General features: G+C 41.8%; 1 protein-coding gene and 1 long non-coding RNA gene across 3 annotated transcripts in view; one reads left to right on the plus strand and one right to left on the minus strand.

Moving 5' to 3' along the window:
* The window catches only part of FRAS1 (Fraser extracellular matrix complex subunit 1), a 426,958-nt gene that overhangs the window by 10,446 nt on the left and 403,625 nt on the right, over positions 1–12,887 (minus strand). For both annotated transcript variants that reach the window (XM_045056179.1, XM_023253019.2), the window contains 3 exons: positions 12,159–12,266; positions 11,017–11,176; positions 7,107–7,223 (listed from right to left, as the gene is read on the minus strand). In XM_045056179.1, the coding sequence (XP_044912114.1) occupies positions 7,107–7,223; positions 11,017–11,176; positions 12,159–12,266 (385 nt within the window). The remainder of the gene's footprint in view (positions 1–7,106; positions 7,224–11,016; positions 11,177–12,158; positions 12,267–12,887) is intronic.
* LOC123385031 lies at positions 1,547–8,191 on the plus strand. Its single transcript, XR_006596995.1, has 2 exons — positions 1,547–1,654; positions 7,815–8,191. It is a non-coding gene; the product is annotated as an uncharacterized LOC123385031 (long non-coding RNA).

Below are 12,887 nucleotides of genomic sequence, written 5' to 3' on the forward strand. Positions count from 1 at the left end.
AGCAGGTGATGAAGAGAAACACTAGGCAGAGAAAAGGAACGCTAGGAAGAAGTTCAGCTGGGACTTTTAAATGTGGAGGGCATGGAAGGCCTCAGTGAGAGGACAACTAGGAGGTTAGAAGTACCCTTACCTGAGATGGGAAAACTGTGGGAGGACTAGATTTGGTGGAGAAAGATAAGGGATTAAGCAACAGGCATGTTCAACTTGGGAGGCCTATGAGAGAGCCAGGTGGAGATGCTGAGCAGTCAATCTGATGCACAAGTCTGGATGTGAGAGGTAAGCCCTGGGCTGAAGGTGCTCCTTTGCATTTAAAACCTTAAGAATGAATGAATGAATGAAACCACCACATGAAAACCGAGAGGGGGAGTAGAGTGATTCCTCAGAAAGTTAAAGATAGAACTACCCTATGACTCAGCAACTGCACTATGAGGTATTTAGCCAAAGGATACAAAAATACTGACTTCAAGGGGCACATGCACCCCAATGTTTTTAGCAGCACTATCAACAATAGCCAAATTATAGAAAAAGCCCAAATGTCCATCGATTGATCAATGGATAAAGAAGATGTATATACACGATGGAATATTACACAGCCATCAAAAGAATGAAATTTTGCCATTTGCAGCAATGTGGATGGAGCTAGAGAGTATTATGATAAGCAAAATAAGTCAGAGAACGTACAATTTCACTCATATGTGGAATTTAAGAAGAATAATAGATGAACATAGAGGAAGGGAAGGAAAAATAAGATAAAAACAGAGAGAGGCAAACTCTAAGAGACTCTTAACTATAGAAAACAAACTGAGGGTTGCTGAAGGGGAAATAGGTGGGGGATGGGCCAAATGGGTGAGGGTTATTAAGGAGGGCACTTGTGATAAGCACTTGGTTGTACGTAAGTGATGAATCACTGAACTCTACTCCTGAGACCAATACTACACTACATGCTAACTCACTTGAATTAAAATAAAATCTTGGAAAGAAAAAAAAAAAGAAGAAAACAGAGAAGAGACAGGTCAGACATGACACTTAGGGCACTCAAATTCAAGAACAATAGAAAAGAGAAGGAACCAGCAGAGCAGATGGTGAGGAAAAGCCAGTGGGGTAGAAGGAAAACCTACAGAGCACGACAGTCCAGCTGGGCGAAGAAAGCGTCTCAAGGAGGAGACTGAACAACTGCTAAATGTTGTGAAGCCATCACAAAAATCAAGATAAGACTTAACCCCTGGTTCTAGTAAGACACAGTCACTGGTGACCTTGATAAGATCAAGCTGGGCTAAGGGATGAGAGCAGAAGCCTCACTGCAGCAGGCTCCAGAGATAATGGAAGGGGACAAACCGGAAATTGTGAATCTAGGCGACTTTCAAGGGACAGCTTAACGTACAAGGAAGGAGAAAAATGGGTGGGGAGGGTGAAACGGGGTCAAGAAGGGACTTCTATTTTTTAGAGATGGGAAAAGTTACGTTTTCAATGCTGATTGGAATGATTCATAGAGAGAACTGCTCCTTTATAAGATCCTCTTTATAAAGTAGAGAGGATTTGGGTTCCAGTGCACAAGTGGAGCCGCTGGCTGTGAGCAGGAGCCAGGGCTGTTCCTGCATTCCGACGGGTGTGCATGTGCAGATGCAGGTCAGCAGATAGGGCAGTAGGAGCTTGGGTGAGTTCTCTTCTGGTTTCTTCTGTTTCCTCCATGAAATAGGACACAAAATAATCAGCTGAGGGTGAGGACTGGGGAGATACAGCAATCTGAGTGGGAAGGAGAAGGAGTAAAATAGTTGAGAAGAATGGGAGAGTGAAGCCATTGGTTAGGGGACCGTTGTTTCCTGCTGGGAAGCCCTGAGGGTCCACCTGAGATTAGTGATAATGCATTTAGTTTCCTGACTTTGATCTTGCTGCACATTCTGCTGGAACACTCCTCCTCTGTCTGCCTTTCTTTGCCAAATTAACTCCTAGTTATCCTCCAGATCTCAACTCAAACACCCCTGTCTCTAGGAAGCTCACGCTCTTTCTCCTCCCTTCCAGGCTTGGTCAGACCCCTTATCATTTGTTCTCATCACACTGTGCACTTTTCTTTCCAAGTACTTATCATGGTTTGATATTTTATTTAAATGTGACTTTAAATGTACATCTGATCAAAGTCCACCTCACCCATTACAGGTTCCACTAGCGTCACAGCCCATATCTATCTGCTCGTTGTCATATCTTCAATGGAAGCCAAGCTTCTGACACATACATTTGTTAAAGAATGATGCATGACTGATAATTTCAACCTTTATGCTTCCAAGAGAGTCCATCTGAGCATTCCTTACTTTTAATGGAAAGTGCTCCAGTGGGTAGGTTTGAGAGAGTTGGGGTATAGGAGGAACTTGGAGTGTGGAGGCAACCCACACAAGCCAGGGCTGACCCTGCTTCAACAACTTTGATGTCACCATTAGTTGCACGGCAGCTCATTTAGCTGACTCAGGGAAACAGGTTTTTCCTGTTAATACTGGGTATTACCAGACTCCACATAGCGCCTGACACCTAAGACCCTCCATAAATATTGACTGATTAAATAGAACAAATGATGGATTTGAGATGATGAAGATGATGAGGATTTATAAGGTTAGAAGGTATTACAGACCTCACAAAAACAGGCATCACGTGAGACACAATTCTTTTGAATTAGGTCTGAATTCCCTGAGTCAGTCTTGATTATTTGTTGTGTTATGGTTCTACTGCATCCGTATGGAGCCACAGAGGTGATCAAAAGCCAGGTTATGCCCTATGGAAAGTCACCCTGGGAATAACAAGGACCCCACAAGTAACGATCTCCCTGATGCAAGGCAAAGATTTCCAACTCTGAAGCCTTAGAATACTGACTCAACAACACTCTTCCCTCTGTGGCCTCCCACACCCACACACACCAGTGGATGGAAATGGGTTGGTGCTTTCTTTGCTGCCTTTTGCCATTTTCAAACCTCTCTCCTCTTAAAAAAAAAAAAAAAAATCCAGGACCTACCCTGGAGAAACTCTTCTTACACATGTATACTCAGAGACAAATAGAGTATTCCTCCTAATAGAATATGGAATTGTAAGTCAAATAGAATGGTCAAATAAATTGTGGAATATTCCCACAATGAATACCTTAAGGCAGTGAAAACCACACTACAGCTACATGAATCAACACAAATGTTGATATACTTATGAAACAGGAAATGATTCACTGAGCAAAAAAGAAAAGTTGCAGAGAGAATTTGTGCAGTATGACATTTTTATATCGCTCAAAAAAACACATGCAAAACCATGCAGAAGTAAAAAGGAGGTAAACCATAAACCAAAACAAGGAATGATGAATACAAACATCAGTTTAGTGGTTATCTTGGCCAAAAGGTGGAAGAGAGAGCAAGTGGAAAGGGCACTAAGGGTATTTAAAAGGTACTGGTGGGGCACCTGGGGGGCTCTGTCAGTTGAGCATCCAACTATTAGTTTTGGCTCAGGTCATGATCTCATGTTTCATGGCTTTGAGGCCCATGTTGGGCTCCATGCTCACAGCATAGAACCTGCTTAAGATCCTCTGTCTCGCTCTCTCTCTGCCACTCCCCCACTCATGCTCACACTCTCTCTCTCTCTCTCTCTCTCTCTCTCAAAATAAATAAATAAACTTAAAAAAAATAAAAGGTACTGGTAATGTTCTATTTCTTTTTTTTCTTTACTCCAACTTTCACGGGTTATAAAATGGAAAGAACAGTGCCAATTTTCTGGGGGGCCACTGTGGTAAGAATTAACTCTTCAGAGCCTAGTACAGAGTCTCCTGCATAGTCTGCACTCCATACATGATCTTTCATATCACTGGTAGTTGTTAGTACTCATTTCATCATGAGTAGCACAGCCTAAGAGATACTCATTTATTGTAATTGCAATTCATTTTAGGTAATATTCTGTTTCTTGAGGTATTATATGTATACTATATATGGTCTTCTGACTATCTAAAATAATATTCCTATTTGGGCACCTGGGCAGCTCAGTTGGTTAAGTGTCTGACTTCGACACAGGTCATGATTTCATGGTTCATGAGTTCGAGCCCCCCATCAGCCTTGCCACTGTCAGTGCAGAACCTGCTTCAGGTCCTCTGTCCCCCACCTCCTCTGTGCCCCTCCCCCACTTGTGCTCTTTCTCTCAAAATAAATAAACATTAAATAAATGAATAAATAAATAAATAAATAAGATAATATCCATAATTTAAAAATTTTAATACATGAATAGAAATCTCCAGTATATCTTACCAGATTATTTGCCCTCGTTCTTCCTTATTTCAGCCAACCACTATTTTCCTGGTCACTTTCCCTCCCCCATTTAGCTGACTGTGGTGTTCCTACCATTAATCTTGATGATTTCAACATCCACATGGATGAATCATCTAATGCCTTAACCCCTCAGTTCCTTAATATCTTCACCTCAAAGAGCTTGTTCTCCCCCCCAACCACAGCCACCTATGCTTCATGGTCCTACTATGCACCACCTCCAAGAATCTCATTGTCCAGCACCTCACTCTCTAACTACCACCTCCTAACTTCCCAGCTCACCCCTGCTACTACTCCTGTTTATTCATTCTCCGGTCACATAGAACCTCCCTCACCACTTTTTCCAGCATACTGAGAAACTGGAACACTGACACACTCATGGTAGAAATGTACACACAATGTTACATATTACAAACACTTCAGAAAACAGTTTGGCAGTTTCTTAAAAAGTTAAGCATGCAGGGGGCGCCTGGGTGGCTCAGTCGGTTAAGCTGCTGACTTTGGCTCAGGTCATGATCTCACAGTTGGTGGGTTCAAACCCCACATCAGGCTCTGTGCTGACATCTTGGAGCCTGGAGCCTGCTTCAGAATTTGTGTCTCCCTTGCTCTCTGCCCCTCCCCCACTTATGCTTTCTCTCTCAAAAATAAATAAACATTTTTTTAAAAATTCCAAAAAAAAGTTAAGCATATATTCCCCATATGATCCAGCCATTCCATTCCTAAGTATTTACACAAGAAAACTGAAAGCATATGTCCATGTAAAGGTCTGTGTATATACATTCATAGCAGCTTTATTTATCATAGCCATCAACTGGAAACACCCCAAATGCCCACCAACTGATGAGCTGATAAACAAATTGTAGTATATCCACACCATGGACTACAATTCAGCAATTACAGGAACAAACCACTGATAATACACAACAGGAATGCATGAAAATAATCGCACTGTGTGAAAAAAGCCAGAGAAGAAGAATGCATACTGTATGATGCCATTTATATAAATTTCTAGAAAATGCAAACTAATCTGTAGTGACAGAAAGCAGATCAGTGGATGCCTGGACAAAGGGGTGGGCTGGGCTGGGCTGGGGCGGGAGGGATGACCAAGGGGCATGAGGAAACTTCGAAGGAAATGGATATATTCACTATCTTAGTTCTGATGGTTTCATGGGTGTTGTAAAAATTTATCAGTTGGACGTACCATAAATATGCAGTTTATCTTATTGTCAATAATATGGCAATTTAACAAACACTCAACAGGCTCTCAGCACAGCCTGATCTGCTGCCATCTGTATAGACAGCACAGTTTCCTACTCTCTAAGATGGCTGCCTCACTTCCTCCTCTCTTCTCAAACCTCAGTGTTCCTCACTTCCATCCCATGCTTGGTTTCTCATTTTATGGAGAAAATGGATTTAATCAGATTCCACTTTTTCATCCCTGCCCTCCCATTCTACCAATTTTCCCCTCGCCTATATCCACACACACCTGCATGCCTTCCTCTCTCTGTGAGTAAACATTCTGTGCTTTTAGCAAAGGCCAGCCCTTCCCCTCTCATCCCGGACCTATCCCCACCCTATTCAAGGGTTTGGCTCTGCAGATTTTCCCTTGTTCTGCTGCAACATTAAATTTCACCTAATAGACCACCTGGGTTACTTCCACCAGAATACAAATATCCTGAAATATTTTCTACTCTAAAACACAACTAAGACCTCCTTTGACTTTGTTTCTAGCTACTGTCCCTTTCTGCTGATGTCCTTTATAATAAAACACCTTAGACACAGTTTACCCCTGTTGTCTCTACTTTCTTGTCACCATCTCTTAAGCCCACTCCAACCAGACTTTAACCCCTCACTCCACTGACCCTGCCCTTTGTCAAGATCATCAACGACTTCTGAATCACCAAATCCAATGCCCAAATCTCAGTTTCTTCATCTGAACGTCACATTCCAAATTATCTTCTCTTTATGATAATGTCAGATCCTGTCTTCAGCATCATCTCTCAGAAATGTTTTCTCTTCACTTTGCTCTACTGCTGGGAAAATGGCACTCGACTATCCACTGTCTGAGAGCAGAGGTTACTTTTAGTCCTCTGCTATAATCTCCAGGCTGGACCAGAGAGCCAAGCACATGATAAAAGCCGAGTTAATACTGGTTGAATGAATGAATACATGGCACAATGCAGACAGTCTCAGGTCTGAGGTGAGTACAGGCTGATGTATAGTTGATTCTTGTTATTTGTGGTAAGTATGTTCTATAAAGTCACAGTGAACACTGAATTAGTGAATACTGAATCACTGCTCTTAGGGGAAATAGAGGGTAGAGTCCCTGCAGCCTCTGGTCACAACATTTTGATTGACCGACCAATACCAAACACTGTTTTATGCATGTTTCTGCTTAGAATACCTTACTTAATATGTTGCTCATTTGTTAACGTGGAACTGACAAACCTATGCCCAGTGAAGCCTATCCGACTTTCCCCGAGGCACATCACAGCCTACCTGTACTTAGAAACACCACATAGCACTTCAGCACTACTCTTGGGAGCCATTATAAACTGTGAAATCACCAAGAAAAAGCACACAAATTTGAAAACCGTGGCACTATGTAGCCACGGAAAGGACACTTGTTTCTAGTACAAAAGCTGCAACAAGAAGGCCTTGCTTGACCTGAGCCGGGAATGTGCGTGTCCAGTGACTCAACAATTTGCCACTCTGCATGTCCATGAATGACCGTGAAGGCACCGCGAGAACGGACTTTGCAGATACAAATACATTTTAGCGAGGAGGTGGATTTACAAACAGTGAAGATCTCCTGCATTTCCCTACCTTTCTGGGGCATGTGCAGTGCAGGCCAAAGGCTTCTCCCCTGGATCAATCCATGGCTGGGTGGGCTGCACAGTGCATGGAATCAGGTGGATGGTGTACTCCCCCGAGTAGTCCTTCCTGGAAACACACAGAGCAGACTGTGGTTAGAGGGGACATTTTATAGATCATTTACTTACCCAGAAACACACTGACTTTTCAGATGGCATTTGTGCCCGGCATCCACAACCTTTACGAGCCTGCAAACACAATTTTCAAAAATCCGTCAGGGATTGTTTTAACGATCAGGGTATTATCCAGAGGTGTTAAATGGTGCTATTTTCCTTTATCCTATTCAAGTCCTTTTCCTGAGAAAAGCTGAGAAAGGCGTATTGTTTGTAAAAACCTAAAAGGCCCAGTGAAGATAAAACAGAACCGGCCACTTCCTTCAGATTTCCACGAAACTTGTTTGACAATTTCTGTTTGGCACTTCTAGTTGACGGACACCCTGTTCAACACATGCTCAACTGCTAAAGATGTTACTTATTAAGATGTGAACACGGCAGCTGCTGCTCTGACAGAAGTGGTGACAAATGCCTCAGGGTTAAAGGACACCCCTCTCCAGAGAATGCCCCCGCCCCCATTAGCGCAGCACTCAGTTTCCAGGCTCCTCTCCCAAACTCTAGAGGCTCAGCCCTTTGTAAAGCTGAAGAAAAATCTCTCTTCCCACAGGAGACCGAGGGCTGCCATTTTCCCTATATGTGGTGGATCACAGAATTCTGAAGGTTATGACACCAAGACCATGGAGCGTTTGTACCCTCACCTACTTCATTTCCTTCACTTGTCATGGAGTAGCAGCCCCAGCCCTGGCAGGTTGTCTGGAAGACAGCCAGGCAGCCAGAGACTTCAGGAAGATTCTTCAAGGAGTCTTGGGAGGCTGCCATCCCCTGAATGAAGAGTGCAGGGCTAGGATCCTTAATTCTAACTACTGGGAGCGATCTGTGACAGTTACGCGTTTGCTGTGTTTGTTTTTTGACCATTTCTTGTGTATTCACCTATTTATTCATAAACTGATAGCAAAGAAATAAATAAACAGGAGTTTTGTGACACATCCTGGGTCATTGTAGTGGAATGGCACAAGCTACAAACTGTGAGACAGTCTAAACCTGGCTTGGCATTGCCTCTGAATGACTGTATGACTTTTCACATGCCACACAAACTTACAGGGCTTGGTTTCTAAGCCCCTTCCTGTCTGACAGTCTATGTGTCTGCAGTTTTCCTACGTGATCCCTATCTTCCTCCAAGCTTAGACTTTATACACCATATTTGAATTGCATGAAAATTGACATGTATAATGTGAATAGTAACCCATAATTAATAGAAATGCTTAGGCAGAACTGACCATGCCTGACCCTTGCTTTCAGACAGGACAGATCATGTTGCCCCTCTGCTCAAACCCTGCTGTGGCTCCCAATGCACTGGGGTAAAAGTCAAAATCCATGCACTGGTCTACAAGGCTCCACATGGTGGCCCTACCCCATCCCCTTACATTTTTGACCTTACTGCCTATCAGCCTTCTCCTTTCTCACTCCAGTCCAGCCACACCGGCCTCCTTGCTATTCCCCAAGATGCTAGAAATGCTGTCAACTCAGGAACTTCTTTCCCTGATAATCTGCATAGCGAATTCCCTCATCTCCTTTACGTATTTGTTCAAGTGTACATTCTTGATGAGGGCTACTTTGAAGATCTTAATTAAAATTACAGTGTCTCCTTCCCCATCCTGATTCCCCTTACCCTGCTCTAAATCTTTTATTTTTCCATAGTACTCCTCACCTTCTGACATGCTCTACTATACTTATTTATTGACCTTTTTATGTCTTTTTACTTTACTCTAAGTGCTGTGTGCAAGGATCTTTAAATTGTTCACTGATGTATCGAGGTGCCTAGACCCTTCTGCAAAACACAGCAAATGCTCAATAAATATTTGTTGAACAAATGAATGCAGGATTTCATGGCCTCCCAAACCCACAGTCCTACTTTTCCCATCCCTAAATATGATTTAGGTCTGTTTCCTCACCATCCCTGTGTATATACCAAACACAGCCCTAGATGCAGGTCTTTAATTCTAAAGTTCCTCTCCTCTCCTTTCAAAAAATTAGACATTACTCATATTGCAACATGGAGCACGAGCTGTGACCCTCCTCCAGGAAGATTTGTACAGCTCCCTAACCCTCCCTGAACCGCTATAGTCTCAGTGTTCCTTACCTCTTACAGTGCACATTGCACCGAATGCTGGATGGTGTTCCATACTTTGCCATTTATCCAAATATTTTTGTCTCCTTACCTCAAACTTAAACTCTTAAAGGATGTTTATTCAGGACCTACCATGTGGTAAAACCTGTAGCTCTGGGGATTCAAGATCAATCAGGTATGCCTTTACCCTTGGGGAGCTCACCAGCTAGTGGAAAACAGGATTCTACTTAGAGCATTTAATATAATGAACTGTGTTATGGTAGAAAATGGAACAAAGAGGGAACGGGAGGAGGATCATCTAGCACTGGATGGAGAGTCGGCAAAGATGCCACAGAGGGGTCAGTATTTGAGAGTATTTGAGCTGGGGCTCAGAAGAGTTCAAGGTCTGCAAGAGGGAAAGAGTAGGAAGGGCAGAGGGAATGGAAGTGTAGTTGGGTTGGTGGGTTCAGGGGTTGATGAGATATTTAATGTGGTTGGGAGGTTGGGTTTGAGATGAGGCAGAAGGGAGGGTGTGGGCTCTGAATAAAGAATTTGGACTTCATCCAGTAGGCAGTGGGGAGTTAGCAGAGGATTTAAAGAGGACAGTTTCCATGTCTATAAATTAGGACAAAGTGTGTGCATAATCTCATGAGCTTGGGGGAAGCACAGCCTTTGAAGATTATTATATATTGATTTCAAAGGAAACATTATTTAAAAAAATACCTGATAGAAGACCAAAATTTCACAATTAATGACATCTTTTTGAAAATGATTCTTAAGATAGTCTGCCACTTCTTAACTATAAAGATGGAACAAGAATTTCATCTTGTTTATAGATCTTAATTTCATGATCTATAAAATAAGGATAATAATATTCACGACAGACTCCCAGTTGCCTCATTATCTTTTTTATGGATAGTTTTTTATAATAGTTTTAATTATGTTTCTCCTATTCTTCCCCTTTACAAAAGAGATATTTTGCTGTATTTAACCAATTCCTATTCCACCTCTATCTTGGGTGTGGGAGAGAGATAAATCTTATTATTTATTTTATAGAACACTGGACATAAGGGTGACATCTAGACTTGATAGTCAGAGATCCTGGATTTTGAACGGGCTGTGGTGACTGAAATTTCTTTATTATACTATGATTTTAATTTCCCAGCTTCTCTTGCAGGCAGATGTGTCATGTAATTAAATTCTAGCTATAGGATGTGAGTAGAAATTATATGCAGCCTTCTTGGTCTTGTCCTTGTAATAAGGGTAACCACTTCCTGGTTTATAGCAGAAGCTGATCTGATTTAATTTGTTTCTTTCTATTTTTGGAGGGTTATTTCTTTAAAAAAATTTTTTTAATGTTTGTTTATTTTTGAGAGGGGGGGGGGGACAGAGTGCAAGTGGGGAAGGGCAGAGAGAGAGGGAGACACAGAATCTGAAGCAGACTCCAGGCTCTGTGCTGTCAGCACAGAGCCCAATGGGAGGTTCAAATTCATAAACCGTGAGATCATGACCTGAGCTGAAGTCAGACACTTAACCAACTGAGTCATCCAGATGGCCCATGTTGGAGGGTTATTTCTATCCCCCCCCCACCTTATAATAGAAATCCAACCTTTGGTGTGGGGGGAAGCCCTATTTCCCAAGCTCCTGAAAGAGACTGAGACCATTTTAGATCTACCCTTGAACACCCCCATCCTGTATTCACCTGTTATAAGAGCTTGTAGCTCTCCAGAGTTGATATGGAGAATCAAAAGTCTGAGCACTCCATAGTAGCTGCAGGTCAAATTCAATTCCTCCTAGATGGTCTGGAGTCAGTATGAATGATTTCACATCAGGTAGGGTGTGATGCTCCATCACAAACTGTCCTATTTCAAGGGGAGACACACATACTTATTTGTGAGTTTTATAGTACTTGAGGTGAATCCCCTACTAAAGCTTTAGTACTGAATGAATATACTTTTATCAAACAATGACAGTTATACCTACCTTCTAACCCTTTAGAATGTATTTCACTCTGGCTGGACAGCATGGCATCTCACCCCAGTCTATCATCCTACTCATGATGGTCATTATGGTCATATATATTTATAAACAACACAAATGTACCTTGTAGAAATGGTGCAAAGTATATTCATAATAATAGGGGTCTTTATGGGACAATGTATGTCAAATAAACTTAGCTTTCAATTCCAAAGTACATGTTTCTTAGAGGCAGAAAGGTCCTGGTAGTTTATAAATAGAAATATCAAATTCAGATTTTAAAAAACTACACTTGAAGCCACTCAAGTCCTCGGTGAAAGCAAACAATTTTAAACATCATAAAGGTTATTCAGCAGGACACTTCTACTCCTTCAAACTGTAGTCATCTATTGTCATGAATAAATAAAAGTAGAGAGACTTGTAGATTGAGAGACTGAAAAAATATAACAACTAGAATGTATGTGGATATTGATTGGATCCACTTTCCCTTTATATAAACAGATATAAAATAAATACAAAACAATATGAAAACAAATGGAAAAGACACTTGTAGGACAAGAAAGGAAATACGAATATAGACTAGCTATTATTGGATCAATCTTAAATATCTTGATGTAGTGATACTCTTGTGATGTGTAAGAGAACGTCTTTGTTCTCAGGAGAGGCTTCTAAAGTATCTAGAGTAACTTGACAAGAAGTCTGCAGCTTGTTTTCAAATGTGGTACATAAATATGGGTATGGGTGCATACACACATAGCAAAACATTAACAATTGTTGACTTGGTTTTTCATTGTTCTATTCCTTTACCTTTTGTCTGTGTTTGTAATGTTTCTTAATAAAAAATTGGAAAACCTGCACTGATGTTACCTCTGAATTTGGCATGGGTCTTGAATTCAATGACGAGACGGCCATCTTCTCGGATATAGATTCTTATTATCTGAAGCCTTGCAGAGAGCACGCTGTCTGTCTGGATTCCTAGGCAGGCAATCATACATAAAACATCCAAGTTAGGGCATGGAGATCTCGCACATAGTATCCTATATGTGAGTTGTCCCAGAGACACCTCTAAGTAAGAGCTGCACAGTCATTTGAATGTAAGAAAAATGTACATATTCATAGCAACGTAGAATCTATTTAGACACATTTGCCAATTAAAACTGTATGACAGTTCATTCCACTGTTGTTGTTGTTGTTGTTGTTATAGTTCCATTCTCTTTGACATAGTCTCTTCATACCTGAAAATGCCACCTGGACCGGAGTCAGGGCCCCAGCCCATGGCTCAAAACAACTGGCCTTTAAGCTTCTATCAACTTGACAGCAGCATGCGGTTATAGTGCATCTGCTTCATACTGTTTGCTTTTCCTTATGGGGACACCTTTTTTTTTGTTTTAAGTTTATGTATTTATTTTGAGAGAGAGAGAAAGAGTGTATGAGCAGGGAAGGCACAGAGAGAGGGAGAGACAGAATCCCAAGCAGGCTCCGCGCTGTCAGCACAGAGCCAGAAATGGGACTCAAACTCAGGAACCATGAGATCATGAGCTGAGCAGAGATCAAGAGTCAGTTGTTTAACCAACTGAGCCACCAAGGCGCTCTTAC

Source organism: Felis catus, chromosome B1 (genome assembly GCF_018350175.1).
Source record: "Felis catus isolate Fca126 chromosome B1, F.catus_Fca126_mat1.0, whole genome shotgun sequence".
Classification (NCBI taxonomy): domain Eukaryota; kingdom Metazoa; phylum Chordata; class Mammalia; order Carnivora; family Felidae; genus Felis; species Felis catus.